Source organism: Neovison vison, chromosome 6 (assembly GCF_020171115.1).
Source record: "Neovison vison isolate M4711 chromosome 6, ASM_NN_V1, whole genome shotgun sequence".
Classification (NCBI taxonomy): Eukaryota; Metazoa; Chordata; class Mammalia; order Carnivora; family Mustelidae; genus Neogale; species Neogale vison.
The window spans coordinates 193,869,971-193,896,114 of NC_058096.1; the positions used below are offsets into that span (position 1 = coordinate 193,869,971).

At 39.1% G+C, this 26,144-nt stretch overlaps 1 protein-coding gene across 25 annotated transcripts in view; it reads left to right on the forward strand.

The window, feature by feature from the left end:
• CADPS (calcium dependent secretion activator) overlaps nucleotides 1-26,144 on the forward strand; it is a 472,977-nt gene that overhangs the window by 226,932 nt on the left and 219,901 nt on the right. For all 25 annotated transcript variants that reach the window (XM_044253251.1, XM_044253242.1, XM_044253245.1 and 22 more), the window contains 2 exons: nucleotides 2,808-3,041; nucleotides 7,831-7,952. In XM_044253251.1, coding sequence (XP_044109186.1) covers nucleotides 2,808-3,041; nucleotides 7,831-7,952 — 356 coding nt within the window. The remainder of the gene's footprint in view (nucleotides 1-2,807; nucleotides 3,042-7,830; nucleotides 7,953-26,144) is intronic.

Sequence of the window (26,144 nt, forward strand, 5' to 3'; positions counted from 1 at the left end):
TGATTGTAAGCTTCAGGGCAACAGTCCATATCCTTTCATCATGATCCCCCCAGTGTCTAACACTAAACCAGGCACAGTGTTGGTGGTAGTAAATATTTTCTAAGTGATGGTGGACCAGCAGCCAAGTCCTCACATCTCTGTGGTCTTTTTCATAATGTTTGTCCAAGTCTTTGAGGCTCACGGTTATCCCAGATTGAGTCCAAGAATGATAAGAAGAAAAAGGAAGCCTACTGTGCAAAATTTTAGAATTAAGATTCTTACCTTGAATCATTCCTAGTTCTCGTTGAGCTCATCAACCTAGTCTGTTATTTCAGAGGTGTCTATCCTGCTTCTCCTTTTACTTTCACCCGCAGTGTGTTTAGAAACATTCACTGGTGGACTGAGCCCAACCATAAAGCAGGAAGTGATTATATTAAAAGGTTCCAGAAGGAACAAGCACTCAAAGGTTGCTGGGTAGATTTCAGACCCCCATGCTCATTTACACAGAAAAGCAGAATCTCACTGTTCTTCCAGAACTATTTCATCATCTCTCCGCCTCCACCTCATGACTGAGTTTTAGCTGCACTGATAACTTAATATGGACAGTTTGACAAGCCATCCATTCATTCACTCAACTCATATGTGTACTTACTATGTGCCAAAGATTATTCTAGAGAATAAGAATTCACCAAGGGTATCAAGACAGACATCGTGGCCTAGCAGGAAAGATAAACAATAAATAAATCTCACCCTTTTCTATTAATTTTAATAAGTGTTGCCAAAAAGTTGAGCCTAGGTATTATAAGAAAGTATAATAAAGGGATTCAACCTAGGGAAATAAAATTTTGAGGCTGATATACAGAAGATGGCAAGATGACTGAGAATTACCTAAGGAGGCAAAGGGGAAAGGGGAAGGCTTATGACAGCCCCTGGAGAGGAAGAAGACTGGCATAGCACAAAGACATCTCCAAGCTCTATACAGAGGATTTACGATATGAATTTTAGTGAAACCTCTATGGTAGCAAGAAAGAAATACCCTTCTAGCTAACTAGTGTGTGAGGAGACTTATTGAAAGGAGAAGAAAACATCACAAAAGATCCAACAGGAAAAATAGGTGGACTTTATGGGAATTAGCAAAACAATAAAAATTCAGAGCTCCTTTTTGTGACCCTAAATAACTTCTTTTTTCCTCTCCCCTTTCTCCCACCTTCCTGCCTTTTCTCCCTCCCTTGTTAGTCTCTACCTCTATCCTCTCTCTACCTCCTTCTCTCACTTCTTTGTGAAGTGTCTTAGTCTTTCATGTGTTCCAACATAGCAGCTACCCTGAGTCTACATGATCTTGCTATTTCAGCTCCACTGATAATTGCAATCTCAGTGTCTCTCAGTTCACTTGTTGGAGAGGGTAAATCCAGTTGACTGTTTGCCACTTAATTGAATTAGTTGGTTGATTTGGGTCCCACATACTAGGTACCCACATACTATGCATCTTGTTTTTTTGGCCACCCAGAATTGGTAAACCAATTCATGTCCCATGTGATCCAGGTGGAATTCTATCCTCAGCCACAGGGACGGAGGAAATAACTCATGCCTAAGCAACTCAACACAACATATCACCAGTCATAAAAGGTGGTTCAGAGTATGTACATAAGTCAGACTTTGGGTGAGAATTTTGGAATAAAAGACATTACAAGAAGAGATAGTCATCCTTCCTTTAGATAGCATAATGTGATGTTATAAGGTGCAGATCTTTAGCAACCCTTCTGTGACATTAAGGGGAGCCAGACTGAGCATTGGGCCAACCCGAAGAAACCCAAACCAAGATTTGGGAAAAAAAATCAGTTGTGGTATCATCAGAGTCCTGATTCCAGCCTCCCTGGAAGCTGGTCTACCCCCAGGACATTTCAGACCAATAAATTCCCTTCATTGTTTAAGCCAGTTCCAAACTGGGTTTTTCTATCACTTGTGCCCCCCCCAAAAAAAAGTCAAACTGATGTGGCTTGCCCCTCAACCTGATCAGTATGAGCCAAGACTAAGGAGGGCAAGTTCATGTTTCAAGTGGAAAATGATTCTTTGAGAAGGTGATTAATCCAAAGTATATTTAAGGCACTTGGACAACTTAGAGGTATAAAGAATTAAATAGCATAGTTAAAGCATGTTGCAATTACAACTGAATTCATAAGCAAGGAAGGAAAAAATAGAGGTCAGTTTTTATACTGAATTCTTTTAATCTTCTTTTCTAAAGAATTTTAATCATGTTTTTCATCACTTCATTAATTTTTTCAATTTTTCTTGAAAACAGTAACTATTCTTTCTACTATTCCTTTTAGAAATAGCTACAGGCTATGTTTGAAACATCTCAAATGAGCTCCTCTTGAATTATTCATGTGAGAAAATCTCTATATGTATCCAGAAATAGGGTGTCTTTCTGTCTCTAAACTTAAAAACAACTGATTGCATTTTGCTAAAAAGAAAAACTGTTTCAACTGAAACCAGATTTAAAAAATATCACCCCATTTTTCTTTCCACAAATCAAATTTGCTGGAGAAAACTGGGGGGGGGGGGAATTGGACTATAATAAAACATTTGACTCTTTCTTACTATATGTTTATGTATATATCTCTCAGCTGTTAGAGAGTGTAAATAACTAGAAGGCAAGCAGCTATCAACTCGGCTAGGTCGAACATTTTTCTAGCACAGCAGCACAATATCTGAGCAAAATTTCCCCAATGGTAGATGTTATTAAAACTCTGGGCTGTAAGATGGAAGCCTTCTATGTAAATCAGTTCTCTATTTACTTTTCTGCTCATACTTTTCTTTTTCTTTTTAAGGAGCGCAAATTTCCCAAGTTTGTATCCAAAGAAATGGAAAACATGTACATTGAGGAGCTGAAGTCATCAGTCAACCTGCTCATGGCCAACTTAGAGAGCATGCCGGTGTCCAAAGGTGGCGAGTTCAAGCTTCAGAAACTCAAACGCAGCCACAATGCTTCCATTATCGACATGGGCGAGGAGAGTGAGAACCAGCTCTCCAAATCAGACGTTGTGCTGTCTTTCTCTCTGGAGGTAAAAAGCCCTAAACCCTTAAACATCTTCTGGCACAGCCAGCAGGATGTGGGTGATTAGACGCACCACAGCTAGCTTGCTTTCCTCCTTGCACCCCCAGACCAGTTATTAAAATAACAGCTTGCTAAGCATAGGTCAGCTAATCAGCAAGTGATTCTCCATCTCCAGGAGCCCATGCTTTCCTTAAGGAAATGCAGTCTTAAGAACCACCTACTTGGGTGCCTGGGTGGCTCAGTGCATTAAGCCGCTGCCTTCAGCTCAGGTCATGATCTCAGGGTCCTGGGATCGAGTCCTGCATCGAGCTCTCTGCTCAGCAGGGTGCCTGCTTCCCTCTCTCTCTCTCTGCCTGCCTCTCTGTCTACTTGTGATCTCTCTCTATCAAATAAATAAATAAAATCTTTAAAACAAAAAAAAAAAAAGAAGAACCACCTACTTAATTTAATCTTGCATTATTTTCCATCTTAAAGCAGTGCTCAAGGATTTTGTAAAGACCTTATGTAATCTAGAAAGTTTAAAATTTTGGCATCCTGTGTCATAGTTATGAGAGAAATACCTAGCATCATTTGATGAGTTGTAGATTTTCTTTCCTGTCATGTCTCCTGTTGGCTACACCGTAGAAAGCCTCTTGTTGCAGTGGAGACATTTTTACTGATCTCATCACCTGTAAAAAAACGTGTACAGACTGGGACTGTGGCAGAAGCCTCCACATGCTAATAAATTTCTCTATAACTTCTACTCACATTTGTTCTTCATACATATAATTTAGGGAGTGGATCCAATCTGGCTACATTGGAATTGCCTGGGAAACTGGTTAGTGTGCAGATTCCTGGCATCACCCAGACCTGCTGACCCAAATCTCGAGGCAGGGGAAATACAACATGCTGCAGTCACTTTGGAAAATAGTTTGGTGGTTTCTCAAAAAGTTAAACATAAACTGGGGCACCTGGGTGGCTTAGTGGGTCAAGGCTCTGCCTTCGGCTCAGGCCATGGTCTCAGGGTCCTGGGATCGAGTCCCGCATCGGGCTCTCTGCTCAGCAGGGAACCTGCTTCCCCCTCTCTCTCTGCCTGCCTCTCTGCCTACATGTGATCTCTCTCTCTGTGCCAAATAAATAGATAAAATCTTTGGAAAAAAAAAAGTTAAACATAAAATTACCATGTGTTGAATGCAACTCTAAGGTAGCTACCCAAGAGAAATGAAAACACATGTCCCTATAAAATCTTGCTCCCCAAATGTTTATAGCAGCATTATTCTTACTAGCCAAAAATACAAAGAATCTATATGTGTATTCACTAATAAATGGATAGACAAAATGTGGTACATCCATACAAAGAGTATGAAATTTTCAGCAATTGAAAGAAACAAACTACAGATAACATGCTTTGATGTAGATGAATGTCAGAAACATTCTGCTTAGAGAAAGAAGACAGACACAGAGACACATGTTGTTTGATTCCATCGATATAAAATGTCTAGAAAAGACAAATCTCTAGATTTTAGAGATTTAGATCAGATTAGCGTCGCCTGGGGCAGGAAGTGAAAATGGACATGAGGGACATTATTGGAGGAGATAAGAATATTCTAAAACTAATTTGTGATGATAGTCATGCAACTTAGTAAATTTACTAAAATCATTGCATTGTACACTTGAAATGGGTTAATTATATGATCTGTAAAATATGTCTCAGTGGTGTCGGAAGGAATCTCTGGGTGGGATGCACCACGAAATGCACATTTTAACAAGCCACCCAGTGTCTCTTCTGTGCCCTGAAGTTCGAGAACCATTAGTAACTTATTCAAGCTCAGAACCGCACAAGGATTTTACGATAGCCCTAGACTTGGGAAGACCAAGAAAATAGATCAAATTTCTGTAGATTTAGTTAGGATTTGTGAAGACTAGGTTCATTTTCTAGAACATCATTAATGCTTGCTGTGAATTAACTGCAGATAATTTGTTTTACTATGCTCATTTCTGATCAAGATAGTCATATTACAGTGTTTCAACATGTATTTTGCAGTTGGAAGAAGCAGCATACAGTTAAATATAGGGCACTTGGTGTGTGAAAAAAATCATCAGTGTAATTTCACAGAAACTTCCTTCCTTTCTTTCTTTTTTAATACCACCACCTGAGGTACTGAATGCTTTTTCTTAGGTGTCTTTGAATTTGATTATTGCCAATTAGAGGTGGCAATTTATTCCGTACTGCCTCTTGTCTTTCTACAGAAAGTGGGAAAAAAGTGGTTTATTGATTTTCATGAAGTTTTTAAATCCGTAATTTCTTAATTCTTTACCAGGACTCAATATTATACAGCTGATTATCTGAAATGTAGATGTGAGTGAGTCCCCAACCACACTCCCATGTGTACATGGTTCAAACAGGCTTTAATGTGTAAGCACAAGCACAGAATGAAATGCCCTAGGCTTCCCAAATACTTTTTACTTGGAACAGCAAATTGCACATGTACTAAAACTGCCAGCAGCAATCATTGTGCGTCTGTATGATGGGTGACACAGTGGGGGGTTGGTGAGAAGAGGGAGATAGAGGAAGGTCATCTCCTCAGGGCAGACTGGGTTTGGACTTGCAGGTTGGTACAAGACATGTTTCATGCACTTCAGAATTGCAAGGCTGGGAAGGACAGTGATGTAGAGCAGTGAACCGCAGCAGGAGAACTGAGGTCCAGGTTGCCCAGTGGCCCAGCCTTGCACAGGGGAGTGCTCTGATGGAAAACAACATCCGTGAATCCTCACAACAGTCTTTTGAACCATTTGCAAATGTGGGGAAAAAAAGCCACAGAGAGGTTAAGGAACTTACAAGTAATTATACGGCTAGTGAAAAATGCAGATTCAGGATGTGAACGAAATCTTTCAAATTACAAAAAAATGCTGTTCTTGCTCCTGTGCCTCTCATTTCCTCTCATTTGTATGGTTCTTTCCAGTATAAACATTCTCAGCTACATACATCATCGTATTTGGTTCTCACGTAACAGCCACGGAGGGATATAGGGCATATGTTGTTACCCTCATTTTACAGATGAAAAGACTGAGACTCGGGAGATTTGAAAGAAAAGTGGTCTGACTTCAAGGCCAGGCCATTTGCTCCACGTCACATGAGTGAGAGTGGTTCTCAAAGTACGGTTCCTGGGTCATCAGCATCAGCAGCACCAGGGAAATTACTAGAAATAAAAAAGGCTTGGGCTCCATCCCAGACCTGCTTATCAGAAATTCTGGGGGTGGAGCCCAGCAGTTTCTGGGTTTAGAAAGCCCTCCAGATATTTCTGGTTTGCATCAAGTTTGAGAACCACTGGGCTTTTCAACAGCAAATCTGACTTGGATCAAGGCCAGTCCTATTGCTCTTCCTTAAGTCAAGCCCATTGAAGAAGTGTACACACTGGGTGTTGTATGTAAGTGACAAATCACTAAATTCTCCTCCTGAAACCAATATTGCACTGCATGTTAACTAACTAGAATGTAAGTACAAATTCTGAAATAAAAGAAGGAAGTAAAGAAGGAAGTGTACATTTTTTAAAAGATTATTTATTTGACAGAGAGAGAGAGAGATCACAAGTAGGCAGAGAGGCAAGCAGAGTTGAGGGGAGGAAGCAGGCTCCCCGCTGAACAGAGAGCCTGATGTGAGGCTCAATCCTAGGACCCTGAGATCATGACCTGAGATTAAGACCAGAGACTTAACCCACTGAGCCACCCAGGTGCCCTGGAAGTGTACATTTTTTGCACAACCATCCTTCTCTGTGTGACCTGCCATTACCTCTTTTGGAGTACAACTGAGTGATATTTTAGTATCCCTTGCTTAATATAGATCCCTGATGCAGGTCATTTGTTTCAGATTTTTAAATCTGTATATTTGCTCTATCCGCCCCTCCAGTCCTCTCCCCTCTAATAAATGACAGGATATACGACTGAATATGAGAATCTCAGGTGATTGAATGGAGTTAAGGGTAGTGGTTGGAAGTGCCAAGAATTGTAAATGATATATTTTGGTCCAGCAAAACACCAGCTTTTTTCCTCAGTCTAGAACAGAGAGTATACAGCTGCAGATGTGTTTTTGTTTTGATTCAACAATGTTGGCCTGCCCAGAGTTTGTGTATTTTATTCCTCCCTTTTTGGATTATTGTCAAAACTTCAAAATCAGATTTCTGACTTTCATTCTGAATCAGATTTCCGTTTTCTGGGTAGGAAAAACTGCAGTATCTGGCAATTCCAGACTAAGGAAAGACAAGGCCACAGTGGGCTGCAACTGGGTGCCAACTGCTCTGTTTAGATGGAGCATATGCTCTCCTATTTTGCCCCAGGCCCCACTACTCCTTGCTGTCTCTCTGCCTTTAATGCTGAATGGTTCTTTGCCCTTTATCTTGGCATTTGCTAAGGAAAAAGGGAAAAGTAATTTCTGGGCCTTTGTCTCTGCCAAGTTCTGAATTAAAAGTTAGACTATTTTTAAAGAAAATAAGAGAGAGCCTATTTATTTGTAGAAATGAAAAAGGATCCTGTGCATTAAACCCAGGAAGAGAGAAACCCATTTCACACCACCTGTCTGGCCCTATGAGCTTCTAAAGTGGTGAGGGTTGTCTTTCCATCCAGGAGGCAAAAAGTTACACTATCAAGAATTGTATCTCCATGCTAGACTGGTACCAGCCTGGCTGATAGCAAACTGATAGAAACTGCCAGAAACTTGTTGGGTTTTTTGGGTCACTTCTTTTCACCTCTTTATTTTCTTCTGGGTGATGCTGTCCATGGGCTTTGGCAGTAACCTCCACCATGTGTGATTCTCTTTCCAGGTGGTGATCATGGAAGTCCAAGGCCTCAAATCCTTGGCTCCCAATCGCATTGTATATTGCACAATGGAAGTGGAAGGAGGAGAGAAACTACAGACTGACCAGGCCGAGGCTTCTAAACCAACGTAAGTTCTGCTCCTCCACTGTTCATCTTCCAGAAGGTGGTTCTCATTGGCTTCATTTTGTCTAACTCCATGTTAAAGGTCTGGTTTCGCCAGAAGGTTCTAGAAGGCATGTTCCTTGTTTGTTTTCCAAACAAGATGACTTGATTACATTCTTATTTGGCAGCCATAATAAGGATTGCAGTTTTTTCAGAGCAGAGAACAGAAGGAAAGTAAAGAAACAATCTCCTTTCTGGAGCTCTATGTAATCACCTTAGTTTCAATCCTTTAACAGAACGTGTAGGAAAGTTTGATACAAATCTGTTATATTAAATTTACTGAATGATATTTGGTTCATGGATTAAGAGATTTTTTCAAAATCTTTCTCTATGTGCCACAATTATGACTGTGTCAGTAAAGCAGTGTGTTATATTAAATATGATACATTAATTCATTTGATCAATGCATATTTGTCAAATGCTCAGTGTGTGTGTACAAGGTAGTGTTGCCCAGTGGAGAGGAAGGTAGTCACTGCTTTAGCCCTACAGAGCTCACCATTGAGTGGAAGGATCAGAAATATAATCACATAAATTTATAATTACAAATAGTTAAATATGCTGAAAAGGAAAGAGTGCTTTGAGAGGAGGTAGCAGGGGACCTAAGTCACTTTGTGGGGACAGAGTCAGAGTAGGCCTTCTGTAGGAGTTATGAGAAATTTGGGCTTGTATTATAAAAGTTGAATGAGATGGGATGGGAATAGAAAGAGCATTCCAGGCAGTCAGCTTGTATAAAGGCCCTGTGGTTAACGAAGGCCCTATGGGAAAGCAGAATGGAAAGAAGTTTTCGTGGGGCTAGAGCTCAGAGAACAAGGTATGCCAGAAACTGCCCGTGAGACAAGAAGGGACCACACAATGGAGAGCCTTGTTAGAACGTGAGAGGGAAGTACAGAGATAAGTGATTAGATATGTGTTTTAAAAAAATCACTGTGGCTGGGGCGCCTGGGTGGCTCAGTGGGTTAAGCCGCTGCCTTCGGCTCAGGTCATGATCCCAGGGTCCTGGGATCGAGTCCCGCATCGGGCTCTCCGCTGAGTGGAGAGCCTGCTTTCCTCTCTCTCTCTCTCTCTGCCTGCCTCTCTGCCTACTTGTGATCTCTCTCTGTCAAATAAATAAATAAAATCTTTAAAAAAAAAAAAAAGAAATCACTGTGGCTGTAGCAGAGAGAGCCAGAGTTGATGCAGGAGACCAGCTAGGATTCTCCAGCAGTGGTTCGTAAGAATAATGATGATCAATTCATTTAGGTGAGTAGACTCTCAGGCCTCAGCAATTCAGGAGGGGAAACTGTTTTTGTTACCTCCCTAACCAACTATTTCTCTTCTATCTCAATTAAGCCAGCCTAGACTAACGAGCTTTCTTTTCTTATTGTTGTTAATCCATAAAAGTCATAAAAACAGCAACCCCTGATAGCAATGTACTGCCTCTCCTTCCCCGGAGAATTATGAACTATTTAGCAGAACATGAATAACGTACCAGCGTGTTTCAAACAAAATGGTTCAAAGAAAGCACTGAATGTTTCCCAGACTAGAGGAAATCTGAGGGCATTGTATGCCTTCGAGTACGTGGGCGAAGTTGCCGAATGGAAGCGAGATAAAATGGAAACCAATACAACTTGTCGCACATTATCTTTCCCCCCCTTTTTTAAACTTAGTTTTAAACTGAAAATGAATGCAGTTTCTTTTTTACTGCCTGACAAAATCCTCATTTTCCCCACACCTGCCGCCATGGCCTGACCCTTATCAATGCTATTATGTTGTGCTGCATTATTTATACGTGCTTTTAAAAATGTGTCATTATGTGGGGGAAGAAAAACCTATTTGGTATTTCTGCCAACTTTTTGGATGTTGGGCCTAATATGGTGTCCTAAGATAGAGAAGGAAGGAGAAATCTCTGATTATTCTAACAGGATGTTGTTTCATATGAACTATTTTATCTTAAAACATTATTCATATCATTTTATTAGGCTTACAGTTTTCAGCTGCCAGGGTAAATGATGAGCTGATTTTCATGTGCTTATGAATATTTAAAACAGAGTTTCAGATTACAAATAAATATGGAACACTTCGGTCTACCTACTTGAAATACTCATATTTCACATATATATTTACTCATATCCACACATGTGCTTTATTATGTCCATATTCATAAACATCTCACCCTAAAACATTTTGCTTTTCCAGCCAAAGCTATAATATTTTAATTTTTCTTCCATCAGTGAGCAGGTATTACTAAAACCTCACAGAGGATTTGCTTGTTTGCCTGCTTGTTTTTAAATACGTGAAGAATGCAAGTTTTCATGGCTAGGGTCCAGTGAAATCAGTCAGGAGTGGCTACTTTGAGTGCTATGTTGAGAAGAGGTCTGAGGGCAAATCTGTATTCAGAGGAAAATAGTGCGTGATGAACTTGTTATGTCTGCCGAAGGAGAACAAGTGTAAGTGCCCTGTATATGCCATTTCTTAGTATCCCAAGGAGATATACACAGTCTGAAATCTGGCAATGCTTGTGTTTCCTGCTGTCTCTTTTTTTATCCTTTCTATATGAATTCTCTTTAAACCTCTACTCATCATCCTTCTAAATCTACAATTCTTTTCCCAGGTCTCTTCTTTACCTTTTTCTTTGTCATCATTCAGTTCTGGAAGTTTTTCTCTGCCTCTGGCTTGACATGGTTGGATGAATGAGCCTGTTGGTGCAGGTACATTTTCTTCCTCTCTCCCTAAGTTTGGACTTGTTCAGAATCCTATCTTTTTTTTTTTTCCTTTGAAACTTATATTCTCCTTTTCTTCTCTACTTCTACTTATAATTTTTCCCATTATCAATCCCTCACTATCATGTCTGCTACTTGATTTTGATTACCCCAAAAAGTATCATTTTGAAGGTTATCTTCAGTCTGTCCTAGTAGCTCCCCTTTATCATCTCACAAGTTTAGCCCTTTTTCTGCCCTCCTCATCTTCTGAATCTTGTCTTTAACTATTCTTACAGCCTGCTGATGCCCATACTTTATTTATACATTCTAAAATCAAAAATCAATTCAAGCTAGTTTTATTTGTTACTCATTAATTCTGTTGTTGCTGCTACTAGGTATTTTACCCAATAACTGGAAACCCACATCTTATCTCATCACGTGTCTACAAGGAATTTGACTCTTGTTTTGTTGTTTGGGTTTGTTTGTTTGTTTGTTTGTTTTTACCAAGTACAGTCACAAATCCAGAAGTACATCGCATGACCCACTTTGTCCAAGAGTGTGTTTTTTTAGAACTTTAATGTGGAAACGTCTTCACTGAAAACAAGGGCAGGGAGAGTGGTACCATGATTAATTGGGAAATGCAAAACATTTCATCTCTTTATAAGTTTTTCAGTGTTCATCAGCATTTAAAAACCTTTGAAGATTTCTAACAGTAAATAAACCTATTTGCCTTTGATTATTCATGAGTTCCCCAAACTTATTTCAACTAATACCTATTAGCATCCATTGGAAATGCTAGTCTATATTGTCCAAACCTAGTAATGGGAGTTCCAAGTTCTCCCTCACTTCCTAAGCCAGTACTGTCTCTTCACTTAAAACCAGGGCCCTGCCCGGCATGATCATTTTGGATCAGATGCATAATATAAGAATGCTGTGTTCATGAATTAAATACACTTTGTGATTGGAAAAAATGAGGTGTGTGCATTTGTGTGTGTATGTGTGTCCTCTGTTCATCCTTCATTTTATCAATCTGGATGCTAAATGTGGGATATTTTCAAGCAGACATTATTTCCTCTCAATTCAGTTGTCCTCCTCTCCTGGGTCTTAACATGGAAAGCCAGGAAAATATGTTATCACAAGTTTTCAAGCAATATGTTTATTTCAAAGAATATTGCCTCCATTTGTAATATATTGTTTTTTGCTTCTGTGGGAAAGCAATGGAGGTGCTGAGGCAGAAGTAATTGAAATCGTGTCTTTAGGCAGGCAGTCTCAGGCAGGCATGAGAATGGAGAAGAGAAATACTTTGTGGATTCAAGAACTCAGATGTATTTGTCTACCTCCTATGAAACAGAGCAGACTTTTCTTCCCATGCCAGGTGTTTTTCAAAGGACAGCACTCTTAGCTCTGCGGATAACAGATTATGTTAGGTTTGATCAAGACATGGCTTTAAGTAAAATCAAGTCATGTGATAAGGAAGTCATTGCTTCTCCATTTGTTTATCTGTTCTGATCAGGTCCAGGAGAATGTCTTTGTTTGGTTCTAGTAAATCTTTAACACCTTCAGAAGCCTCAGGTTCTGCGTCTTCTGCAGACCAAAGCCTCCAACTAGAATTTCATAGCATTGTTTAGATCTCACTTACCCAAAAATATTTTCTGTACCGGATCTTGGGAAAGAGAGTAACTTTTCTGGATGTCTTCTTTGAAATGTAGATGTAAGGGAAAGACGGGAGGAATAGGCACTTGCACTCCCTCGGCAAGGGTACATACGTTGCTTTCTTTATGTCCACCTCAGGCTGCGGCTAGAGCCTTGACATAGATCCAGTTTTGACCTCGTAGAGTGGACATTCTAGTAAAGGACACAGTTAGTAAACACATGAATAAATAAACAAGTAAAGCAATAACAGTTTCTAATTTGTGTTACCTTCCATTCATGGTGGTGTTTTGTCTTCTGCATCAGCGACATAAGTGTTCTTTTTTAAAGACATATAGTAACATTTAAAAGTGAATTGATTTAAATAAAATATATTAAGTAAATAATAGCCCAGGTGGTACCTGGATAGGATTTAAAAAATAATAATCATCACAGAAGCTGTGTTGATATGTGGGAATAGCAAAGATGGGGAAGATGGTATGCAAAATACTTTAATTTGGGAAAACTGATGTAAAGAAATAGAACATATTCCCTGAGTGGAAGATATACTTCAAAGTGACTTTCTTGATGGTTTTGTACCATGTAAGTTACCTTCTAAAGAAAGCAAGCCCTGAGGGTTAAATGCTAGAGAAATTTAAGTAATTGGGCTAAAAAGGAAGGCAGTTTTAGTTGGCAGTCCAATATTGTGCTGAGTTATTCAAAATTACATTCTTCTGAATGGAAACCAAGGATGCTACTTGACATTTGATTATTTAAGCAGTTTATTATTCCCTGACAAGCCACGGGCTTTGTGACATATGGATTTCATTATTGTCAGGAATTAGAAAACACAACCAGACTGTTTCCTGCCACTTTGCAAAGGAAGAAGAAAATAAGATGCCCTCGCTGGTAAATCTTGTCATAGCCCTAGCATTTTTCAGTGGCACCTTATCTAATGAGACCACATTAAGGCAAAAAATAAAAACAAAATGCAATGACTTTCTATAACATTTTTTCTTCTCTGAAATATATTATTTGTCCTAATGGCAACTCAAAATGGGCCAGGCTTATTACACCCAAATTACTCATACAAATGGAGTTGCATTAAATCGCCCCCACAGTAAGTCAGTTACAAAGTCAAGAAAGGAACTTGTGCCGGCCAAATCCATGCCTCATGTATCATCTTAATGGTACTCCTTTTTCAGTGTAAACAAAAATGTTTTCAGTGTACTGGGCCTTGGAATGATTCAAATGGAAACAGACTGTCTTTCCTGAATGGCTTCTTTGAAATTTAGATGCAAGAGGATGATAGAGAGGATAGGCACTTGCTTACCCTCAACAAGTGTACATACTTCCTTGGGTCCACCTTGTGCTGGGGCTGCACCCATGAAAGACATAGATCAAGCTTTGGCCTCATAGAATGTACATTCTAGTAAAGGACTTAGGCAATAAACAAATGAATAAATAAATATATAAGATAATAGTAGATTATAATTTGTTTCCAAAAGAAATGAATAGACTGCTGCAGTGAAAAGTAATGGGGAGCTAGGGTACTCCGGTGGCCAAGAAACCCTATTCAGAGTAGGTAATGTGTCAGTTGCTACTTGAAGGATAAGGAATGACCCAGTAACTCAATTACTAGGTATTTACCCAAAGAAAATGAAAACACTAATTCAAAAAGATATATGTACCCATGTGTTTATTGCCACATTATTTATAATAGTCAAGATATGGAAGAAATCCAACTGTCCATTCATAGATGAATGGATAAAGAAGATGTGTGTGGAGTGTGTGTGTGTGTGTGTGTGTGTGTGAATATTACTCAGCCATAAAAAAGAATAAGATTTTTGGCATTTGCAAGGCAGCATGGATGGATCTGGAAGGTATAATGCTAAGTGAAATAAATCCATCAAAGAAAGACAAATACTATATGATTTCACTCATATGTGAAATGAACAAAGAAAAAAAAAAGATAAACAAAAAAAAAGCAGACTTCTAAATACAGAGAACAAACCGGTGGTTTCCAGAGGGGAGATGGGTGAAACAGATAACAAGCACTCAATAATGTATAGAATTGTTGAATTATTACATTATGCACCTGAAGCTAATATAAGGATGTATGTTAATTATACTTCAATTCTAAAAAAAGAGGAAATAGCAAGGAAAATATGCCAGGTGCATTTAAGAGCAAGTGCAAAAGCTTTCAGATAGGAAAGAGCTCCATGTGTTCCAGGACTAGAAAGGAGAGCAGTATGAGTAGAGAGTAGTCAATGTTGGGGAGTGTGGTACAGGAAAAGACTGAAAAGCAAGGCAGGGCCAGACAACTCAGGGCCTCCTAGGCCACATGAAGGATTTGAACTCTATTCCAAGACCATGGAGAAGCTGTCAGAGAGTCTTAAGCCAGGGAGGGTATGATTGGATTTCCGTCTTGAAACCTAAAGCATCTTTAAGGACCAGAGTTAATTTGGAATGAAGGGTTTATCAGTCAACAAATATGGACCACATACTATTTCCCAGACATTAGGGTTAGGGAAATGATAGAGACCTGACTTTTGACATAGAGCCACAGAGAAAAGCTGGTGGAAAAAGTCCAAGTGCCTCAGCACAGAGTGATAAATTCTTCCAGAGTCACCATAGCTTTCAGAACTGTAAAGGCCACCTCATTTGCAAAGGAGTGAAGCTTCCTGAGAATCACCTCTTTTCATGTTTACATTTCTTGATACTCCCATGTTCAAGGTCACAGTCCAGGAGATGTTTATGTTGAAGTGATTGGGAGCATGGCTACCATTTCTCTGGTCTTTCCTTTCTGAGAAAGAGGCTTAGCTTATAGCTTTCAGAACTGTAAAGGCCACCTCATTTGCAAAGGAGTGAAGCTTCCTGAGAATCACCTCTTTTCATGTTTACATTTCTTGATACTCCCATGTTCAAGGTCACAGTCCAGGAGATGTTTATGTTGAAGTGATTGGGAGCATGGCTACCATTTCTCTGGTCTTTCCTTTCTGAGAAAGAGGCTTAGCTTTTTTCAGAGTTAATTAAATCATAAGTGGTAAAGGCCAACACTGACCCAGAAATTCAATTTTGGTAGGCTCCCAGAAGATGTGTGGGTTGGGAAGAAGAAAAATTATAATTACAGTTCGGGGTACTCAGAAGCTATCTGGCCTCCCAGCCCAGAAGGCTTGGTCCAGAAGCCACAAATTTTGTTGAAAACCAGTTTGTATTTGCTTGTGAGCTGGGGAGTGAAAACAGGCTGGGTAAGAAAACAAGAAGCAACAGGGTAGATGGTGGAAAGGAATTAGGTGCTAGAGACCAACTTCAGAGATGGAGCTCCTCACGGTATACCCAGCTCTGTCCTAAATTTGCCACCCATCTTGTACAGGTTAGTAAGCTTTCCAGCTTCACCATGTTCTCATGAGTGATATCCAAGACCACTGCTCCCCCAACAATTTTATAGGTTTTTCATCCAGCTAACCCAGAGAAGAACTATAATTGCAGACTTTATGGCAGAGTTTTCAGAAATTTCAAGTAACATGGGGATGGTGAAGTTTCTAGAGTTGGTAGGAGTTCAGAACTGGATGATTGAGTAGTGGCTTAAGTTTGAAAGTTACACAGTGATGCTCCATTGCAATGTCAGAAATTTATGAAAGTTCTGATTTCATGGATAGTCCAACATAGGGTTGGTATAAAACAAAGATATTTTTTGCCCTAGCCATTTAAGGACTAAGGGAAACAAAGTTCATTTACTTTCTGGTTCAGGTCCTCGAATACCTTGCCTGAACTTACCTATCATTTGTACCTAATACTGGAGTAATCTGGGATCTGGACTGATCACCCATCATTGTTTAGTGGAAATCCAGGGAAATACATTTATCTGTAGGTGTGGAAAAACCACCACACTTGTTACCTAGTGATGAGGAAGAAGAATGTAGGAAGGAATGGCATATTGTTTCTTATATGTAATGATGTAATGGCATGAACTCCAGGAACTCCATTTATCCTCACTGATGAGAAGAGAAGAGAATCTTGGTCTAGATTCATCAATGCACAGAAGCAATTTTGGACATTTTGGCATTTTGGACAAGAGCACAGGATTGGGAGCCTGCGTGAGCTTGGACAGATTAGTTTAACTCTTGTGCCTCGGTTTCCACATTCTTGTGAAAATTAAGTTAGTTAACAAATACAAAATATTTGAAATACTGCCTGTCATGTTGGCTGTTATTATCATGGCTTAATTCTTGTTTGGAGGAAGGGGAGAGAGTTGAGGGATAAAAATAGCCTGGGTCTGAAATAGTAATTTACATTGATGTAACACCTTCTATGGGCCAGATGTTATGCTAAAGTATTTCATAATAAATGTCTTGTTTAATGCCCTACTGATACCTGAGATAAAATATAGGGAATAACCTGCTGTTATTCCCTATATTTTACTGATGGAAATATTGAGATTCAGAGAGATTAAATAACTTGGTCAAAGTTGCACAGATAATAAGTAGCTGAGCCAGGAGCCAACCCCAAATCCTGTACATTTAACTCATTTTGCCTTTCTGAAAGTTATTATGCCACTAAAAGAAGGTTGGTTGGTTGGTTTTTTAATTAGCATTGACTATTCAGCAAAACTATTCAACAAGGCTCATTTCTTTTCCATAAACACAGTTACGTCATGGGTCAAATCTCTGCCCGTTTAGATGGTGATGACTGGGCCATCACGCATTAGTGCAAACACAGGTGTTTCAGCTCCCTGCAGACTCTCAGCTTTGCATGCACCCATACGCAGCAGCACTGTTAGGGGCTACATAGGTGAGTCTACAAAGATAAACCAGGGATGGCCCTGCCTTTCAAGGTGCCTTCAAGATCCCAGGAGAGCCACTGATGATAATGATCACCAACCCCCTTCATGAAAGTCATTATCAATAACAATTGCCCCTACCAAGCATTGAAATCTGCTAGGTGCCAGGTAATGAGCTAGCTAATATATGGTTGAGCCAGGTTTAAATCCCAGTTCTACCAGTCACAGACTGGGTGGCCTTGGGCAAGTAGACTCTCTTTCTGAGTTTCTGTTTCTTCAAATCTGAAATGGAGACAATAATACAACCTGACCCATAGGCTTGGTGTTGGAAGATATGATCCATGTGAGTGGCTGAGTTTGATCCATGGCACTTTGTAGCCTCTCAAGAAGGGATAGCCAAAAATGGACTATAATCTCACAGAATCCTACCTGGTACTGTAAGAAATACATCTCTTCTATGTCCTCAGTACACGTAAGGAAGAAGCTCAGAGGCATTAGGACGCCTGCCCTAAAATCCTACAACTTCTTAAATCCAGGCAGTATGACTCCAAAGACATGGAAAGCAAAAAGCCAAACCTGCCTAAGGTTAAGGAAGGACACTCTGTCCCAACTTCTTTCCAGAGCCAGGGAACAGACCCTCAGAATAGTCTGCCATCGACATCAACTTGATGATACAAGAGCTCGTTCCAGAAGGCAAGAGAAATGCAAAAGGGCAGCAGTCCTTCCTGAGTCCTCATGCAGAGTCACACTGAGCCATATCACGCAGCTCCCTAAGCCTGGGTCTCTACAAGCTCATTCTTCCAGCGTCTTTCTGGATCAGAACCTTTCTTCAAGAGAGGCTAGAGTGCTGCCAACACTCTTTCTATGTGTCTTATCTGTTTTACAGCAAAGCCTCCTGTTCTGTGATACAGAGCTCACCTCACTGCAGGGGTGCAGAGGAGTGTGGGGCCTCTGGGGAATACAGATGCTCTTCTTCTCATAATACCAATCATCATGCTGTTTGGAAAATTTTGCAACTCCTGTGCTTAAGCTCTGGAGTCCCAAAGTTCCCTGGGCTCCTTCATTAGGACTTAAAGCTTTCACCCTGCCCCATAGCTTGTGGTTCAGAAAGTTTGGGGTGAAGCAACTGTTCCGGGGAACCTTTCATAGCTGGAATCTGGCTGGAAACATTTTGGTGATAATATGGAAAATAAGGGTTCAACGTAAGCATAAGAGTAAAAGCTTTACAATCCTTAGTTTGGATCATGCCATTGACCTTGTTACACTGGATGAATTACTAAGTCTTTCTAAACCTGTGTTTCCTCAACTATAAAATGAGGCTAATAATACTTATAAGCTTGTTGATGAGGATTCAAATTTAATAATATATGCAAAGCACTTGGCACCAATTTAAGAATTGTTATTCTTCTCTTTCTAATTTATTATTGTCTTCATTGGAGCCAGGGTGAAAGGGAAACAGGTAACAAAGGCCATCAATTGGTTGCCTTTTTTTAGTTTAGATGCACTTTTTTAGTTTCTCTTGGACTGTGTTCATTTATATGTAGATGACTTACTTGTACTTGGGAAAAACTGTGTATCAGGCTGGTTTTCTTATAATCTCTTACCCATTATAGATGATCAATAAATGTTGATTGACTCAGAGCTAAGCCTTAATGGCAAATGGCTCTGGGAGAAGCTAAGAAGAAGGTCCCTGTGATGGACTTGAAAACCTCTTTATCTTTCTGGCTTATTGTTACTATCTGGATATTCATTTTGAAATATAAGGGAACATTCCAAATACCCATTAGAGTCAAAATCTTAATATGTACTTTCTGTGTTGAATTCTATCAGTCAGTGGTTCTTCTGTACACACGCTAACACACACTTGTTATCAAACTGTCATATGTCAAACAGATGTCATAACTTACAACTATAAAACTGTTTATTTTATATTAAAAAACATTGATTTTATATTAAAAAACAAACAGTTAAATAAGTAGATGAATATTAAAAGGATGTATTAGCTTGATATCTTGAGGAGCATTATATCCCTTTTGAGCCACGAAATTTTTTATAAAATTTAAATTGTAGTATAAGGCAGAAAAATAAAGGTTAGGCTCTATCATATTCTAATCTTTGTAGACCCATTCGGTGTACCAGCATTCATTGTGTAAAACAAAATATGATAAAACTTAACCTAATCTGTTCCTATCCAGAGGAAACAAAAGGTGTGTGTCCTCACGCACACCTAAGTCATTGTCACCATTGACAGGTCCACACCCTGGCAAGGCATGCCCAAATATTTTATTCCTCCACCAACCTCAAGCAAAGATACATAAATTCTGACTGTTAAATTTTAATAATGAAATTATAATAATGACTAAATTGTTAATAATTTTATTGGATTCTTGTATTCCCAGAAGTTTATTTTGTGATGACAGTGCTCAACCTTTTCCAAATATCTATTGTAACCCTTAGTCCCTTTAACATTCAGCTAAAATCCAGCTTTGCTAGGAAAACAGGGTGATTCCATAGGGATTAGCCAAATTGGTCAGAAAGTATTCCCAAGAAGTGACCAGTTGAGCTCAAAAGTTAAAAAAGAAGAAGCTGGTCCAGGAAAGAACATGTGGGGCAGAGACTATAGAGATTGCAGAGACCCTGTGAGCAGGAGCCTGGCATGTTTGAGGGGCAGATAAAAGGCCAGGGGAACTGGAGCGGAGTGAGAGGGAAGGGAGTTGGAAGTGAGTCAGTGAGGCCGACTGAAGGTAGATTTCACAGGGTCTGGAGACCAAGGTTCAAAGTCTGAATGTTGAGCCTGCAAGTAACTTGATGGTATTTATGTATATAAAAGAGACTTCTGGCTGCCCTGTGGAGAATGACTACAAGGGGAATGGGCAGTAATGGAAACAGGGACACCGATTGGGAGGCTGTCATAGTCACGTGGGAGAAGATGGTGCTTGGTGGTGGCAGAGGAAGGGGAGTGAAAGGGGCAGGCTCAAGAAACATGGGGGACAGAGAGCTAAAACCCTCTTTACCTCCATTTGTTACTCTTCCCAAGGGAAGTGCTATGCGCTCTATAGGTTACATTCTGGCCCCACATGGCCTTTGACCCTTCCCTCATGAGTGTAAGCTTCTTCATGACCCCCCAACCTTGCTTCACACACACTGCTGGCCAATTTGTAAGCTGTAATTCCTATATTTTGGTGAATGACCTTGCGTGAGTTGAGGGCAAGCCTGGCATTTCCTACAACCTTGTGGGTAATGGATGTGCAGCTGGGACCAGGAGCAGTCGATTCTCTAGCTGGGTCTTTTATTCCCTGCAAAAATTACTCTACAGCTGTACCAAATTTGTTCTTTCTCTACGTTAGCCAAGATGTGTCTTGAACAGAATGTTACATGCTGACATTAAGGTGACATTGACACCAAACCAAAAAAGAAAATTAATGAATTCACTCTCCCCTCAAGGTTTCATTTCGTGTTTGGTTTAAAAGGAGGATTGCACTGTGCTTGTGGTAATTCTTTCTGCTGGTAGGGAGGTATTAATGTGAAAGGATTTGAAGAAATAACTTACAATGGATCCAATCTCACGGAGCAAGGGAGCAGTAGATAATGTGAGTGTTGGGTACTTGAAGTCTTTCATGAAGATAATGTTTAATTACATTTAAGTAAATCGGGCTTGGCTCCAACTTCACTGTGCAATCTTAGACCCACAACTCTGCTAACAGATGCAGCTGCTGAAAAATCTGGGCTGGAAATACATATTTTGTACATGTGCTTCAAATAATATTTTTTAGCATCTATTTTGTATCAAACCCTATGCTCCGTCCTATTATTGGCTTAGTTTTTAAAATTAGATATGGTGCTTTCTGATCAAAAATTTAATATGTCTGTTGCCAAAAATTGAGGGAGAGCGTAAGGAAAAATTTAAAAATTACTCATGATCCCAATACCCGCAATATTATGGGTAAATATTATGGTGTTGTTTCCAATTTACTTCTCTGTATCTGTGAGTGTGTGTACATACACACCGACAGATATGTGCACGTGATAGATAACCTTGTATGGAAGTCTTTATGCTCATCTATGATTGTTTCTTTTGGAGAAATTCCTAGGGGTGGTATTAGTTCACAGCTAATTAGTTCCTACGTATTTGGTGAGTAGGGTGACCAGCTCATCCTGGTTTGCCCAGAACTTTCCAGTCTTCGCACTGAAAGTCTTGTGCCATGGGGGGGCAAAGTAGAGCAGTTGGTCATTCTGGTTGAGTGAACATTCCTACTCAACCTCTGTCATCCTGCATCCTGGGGGAAAGTATATGGCTGGTTGTCACTCGTTGGATTTATTTCTTGGGAGACCTCTGTCTCCTCAGCTTCCACCATCAGGATACCATTTTTGTCTTTGGCACCCTTAGAGCATTGACTGGAACTTGCAAACTTGAGCCTGGAATTAAGATACAGTTCAGCTGTCTGGATACAAACAGCAGACAAGCCACTGTGCTCAAAAGAAGGTACTGCTCCGGCCTCACTGAGCAATCTCAGTTTGCTCCATTTGTCTGGATACATAAAAAGCTCCACAATTAGAATTATTACATAAACAACAGAGTGAAACTTCATGCAAGCAGATTAGGTTGTAGTGTTTGTACATTGACATGAGAATAAGTAACATCTTAGCTATATTTGTGTAGGATACCCTGTAGTTAGAGCATCAGGAGAAAACAAAGTCACAGATTAAACTAGAAGGACAAACAATGCACATGATTCAAACAACTCATTGTGGGAGTTTTCCAGATCTTTTATAACAACCACTAATAATTTAAGTCCTTTTTTAAATGGAGTTTGTTTGTTAGTGAATTCCCAATTTTTTTTTTAACCTAGCAGGGACACCATACCCATATTGGATTGGAGGTGTTAAATTCAAGAGGAAATGCGTCTGCCAAGCGGACAAGTAACCCAAAATCAGCTATAAGCTTCATTGCCTAATACCTAAACTCTTCTACGGTCTAGGAAACAGTATTATATGTAGAAAAAAAATTGATATGTAAATATAATTATAAGGTCAAATATAATATAATTTGAAGGAACATTCATATATATATGCATATATATGTATATATGTGTGTGTATGTTACACATAAATAAACATTAGTTTACTTATTAAAAAGAGGTAATAGAAGCCAAAACGAAGAAAGAATACTTTATATATGTATAAGGGATATATATACCTTATATTAAGTATATAATAAAAGCCAAAATGAAGAAAGAAGAAAAATGAAGAAAAAACTTTATATATATAAATAATTTATAAATATACATATATTTATATATAAATATTTAATAATAAATAATATATAAATATATGTAAATAATATAAATACTCCCTATGAAGTATTGTTTCTTCATTTTGGCTTTTATTATCTCTTTTTAATAAGTAAACTAATAAAAAAGTGTGACCCATGTTTGAAATCTAAAATACCCAGGCACTGAAGAAATAAGAAATCTACATGACCTTGAGAATGCTCTAAACAGGGAGGCAGTTAGTAGGGCTCAATTCTAAACCCAGGTTGCCATAAGTCAAGAGAGACCATAAGTCTCTTGAAATTGATGTCAAACACCTTGTTTAAAGTGGAGGTAAAGCACACGGAACTCCAAACCAGCAAGCAGTATTTGCACTGATTTTTTAGACCCAGGTGCTGAACAGAACTACGTACTCTCTCCACATGAGAGGTTAAACCTAATCAAAGGACAAGTTATTAAAATTTCTTCATAGGAAGACTTATTTTGGAAAGAAAACGGAAATCACAGATCCAAAAATATTGCCCGTCCAGCTCAACCAAAGATCGTGGCTTCATGCAGCTCTGCTGTCTTCGCTGGCTGTTTCAGATCTCCAGATTCACCTTGCATCCTGATATATTCTGTTAATTCTGCATCCTTATTCATACCCATTTCCTTATTCATTCAATAAGTAGTCGTTGACATAAAAGTATGAATTAGATGTTGCTCTAGGCACAAGGGATACAACAATGAACAAGACGGGCATGGTCCCTGCCCCAAGGAGCTTATATCCTAGTGAGAGGAGACCTAAAACAGGTACGTAAACAAATAAGATCATTTAAGAGAGCAGTGAGTACTATGAAGAAAAATTAAACAGGGTGTTATGATGGGTAATGACTGGGTAGGGGGAAATTCCCTTTAGATTGGCTGGTTATGAAATCCCTCCCTGAGGAGGCATTACTGGAATTGAAACCTCCATGTCAGTAATCACTTTGTCACCTGAAGATCAAGCAGAAGAACATTTAAGGAAAAGACAGATTTAAAATCCTCAAGGTGGGAATAGCTTGTGATATTCAAGGAACAGAAAAAAAGAACATTACATCTGGAGTATGTGAGTAAGGGGAAAGTAATAAGAGAGATGGGCAAGGCACCGATCAGGTAGAGCCTTGTGGACCATGGAAACACTTTGGATTTAATTTAACTGTGACGGAAGCCATCAGAAAGTTGTCAGTGAATGATGGCCATGATGCCAGTTACTACGTGCTCAATGGATTGGAAAGAGAAGCAGAACACTAAGCTTTGTAATATGCTAGTTTGAAGTTGAGTGATGGCTTCCCGGATTTTTATTTAATTACTATGCTTCAAAAATTACATATGCTTCAGGGTATATCATTTGGCAATAAGAAGGAATGCAGTACGGATGAATGTTGCAACACTAATGAGACTTAGTTATGATAAGTAAAAGAGACTAGATATGAAGGATCCCACACTGTAGAATTCCATTCACACAAGATGTCGAGAAAAGGCAAATCTACAGAGACAAGAAATAGGCTTACAGTTGCCTGGGATTGCAGATGGGAGTGTGATTGGCTGCAGACAGGCACAAAGGATCTTTCTGGGGGTGATGGTTGTATTCTAAAACTGGATTATAATTAGATTGCACATGTAGATTTGCTAAAGGTCATTGAGCCATACACTTAAAAGAGACAGATTTCATGGCATGTAAATTACACTTCAAGAAAGTTTTATTTTAAAGATGCTTAGGGGGAAAATTTTCATATGTATTCTTAAAAAAAACAAAAAGCAAACATAGCAAAACTAGTAGAGAGCTGTCCAAGCAAGAGGTGATGATGGCTTAGACTGGATTGACAATGAGGAAAAATAGATGACGTTTTGGAGAATGATACACAAAGTCTCATGGTCGAGCTAAATATGTGTGTGTGGAAATAGTGGGGGGAAAAGAGGAATCCAGGACAGTGTCTAGGTCTATGGATGGAGTAACCGGACAGTTGTGTTGCCATTGCCTGAGCAGTAGAAGAGCAAGTTATTCCTTGTCACCACAAGTGGTAGGTCCCCATCAATAGGAAGCATGTTGCTGGTAATTAGTTGCTAAGTTTTGCACACACACACACACACAGAGCAATGTAGTCAAATATAGAAAGTTCAGAGTTGTTGCTGTATCAGTAACCCTCTGATTCTCTTGTACTTTTACGTACTTTTTTTGAGTCTCTAAGAACATGATTGCTTACTGACTATTATGTACAGGAAATGGATCTAATCCACATACAGCTTTATCTGTGTCACGGCCCCGGGCGAGTGAACACAGCTCTGGTGGTGTTCACTGGCGTAGCCATACAGACTAGTAGAGCACTTTACTCCCCTGCATATGTCAGGAAGCGTCTCTTTCCAATCTGGTGATGCCCATGGGAGAAAGGCATGGAGCAGACACCTTCCAAATTTGTTTCTTCCTAATTTGGGAATCTGAACAGAGGAGGAACACTCCACTTCACCTACAATAGAGAAGCCCTAAATATTTAGACATTATTAGCATGAAAGATTGTACCTGCAAAAACTTCCTTGAGGCAAGGGATGGCTTAACTGATTTATGAACATGCTGTTTACTCTGGGGTTTCTCAATTAGAATTTCATATAATAGTTTGAGGCTGAATATATTTGCGACCTCTAATAATTCTGGCTTTTAAAGAATCCAATTTCTCCCCACTGGTTTTTTTAAAAGTGTTGATAGTGAAACAATCCTAACAGGGAAGGGAAGAGAATAAATGTATACTTGAATGATCTCCAGTCATTGAACTGACTTACAGAAAAAACTCACAGGTTAGGGTCTTTTGCTTCTATACATCACTTAAACAATAGCTTAGATAGTAAGCATATGAAATGTGCATATATATACATTTTAATTCCTTATCACCATGTAATTCAAAAGGAAAACATCAAATAATGTTTTGTTTTAAAGATTCTCAGATTATCCTAAAAGCATTACTCCATTGAGCAATTTCTATAGTTTATGGCATCAATATAGTTGATGTCTTTTAAATCCCTCAATTTGAAATTTTCAGTTTAGTAAACAGGCCATAAAGTAGGTCTTATTTGCTTTCTAACAAATAAAGCAGAACAGCTTGTCCATGGGGATTTAAATCATAATTTACATTTAGGTTTATTTTTATATGTAGGCCATAAGTACAATTTGCAAAGCTGGGTAAAACTAAGGCACTCGAAAATTAAAAAGAGAGGTTTATTTTTTCCCCCTTAAAGTCGAGCTCAGTTGTAATTTAAAACTGCTTTAATTATACAGAATAATTGGATTAGACAGAGGTTTGCGCAGTTTGTCAGAAGCAGAATACGACAGTTAATGTTTGCCATTCTGTTCTGTTGAAAGCAGGATGCGCGCGTGCACACACACACACCCCCAAACTGGAAAGAAAGTAGAAATGTAACATGGAAATGATTCAGAGGAATTAAGGACTCAACATTATGTAAAAATAAATCCTCATCTATACATATTAATGATGAGATTTCAGAGAAAAATCTATTCCAAACATGGCTTCAGGAAGAATTAGGACAGATAGCTACTTGCAAGTCACCCTCCCTTTATCAAATCTGACATATTTTTAACATTCACTGCAGTTAAACATACAGTGCACAGCACGTCTTTGCAAAACTTCATTCTCTACCATCCTCACACCACACCTGCACACCACTGGAGCTATTATTTGTTTTATTTATTTATTTTTTCAAATCTACCCTCATTTTTAAACTTAGGTTTTAAAGGGAATCTTTTTCTCTCTGATTGTAAATAAGAG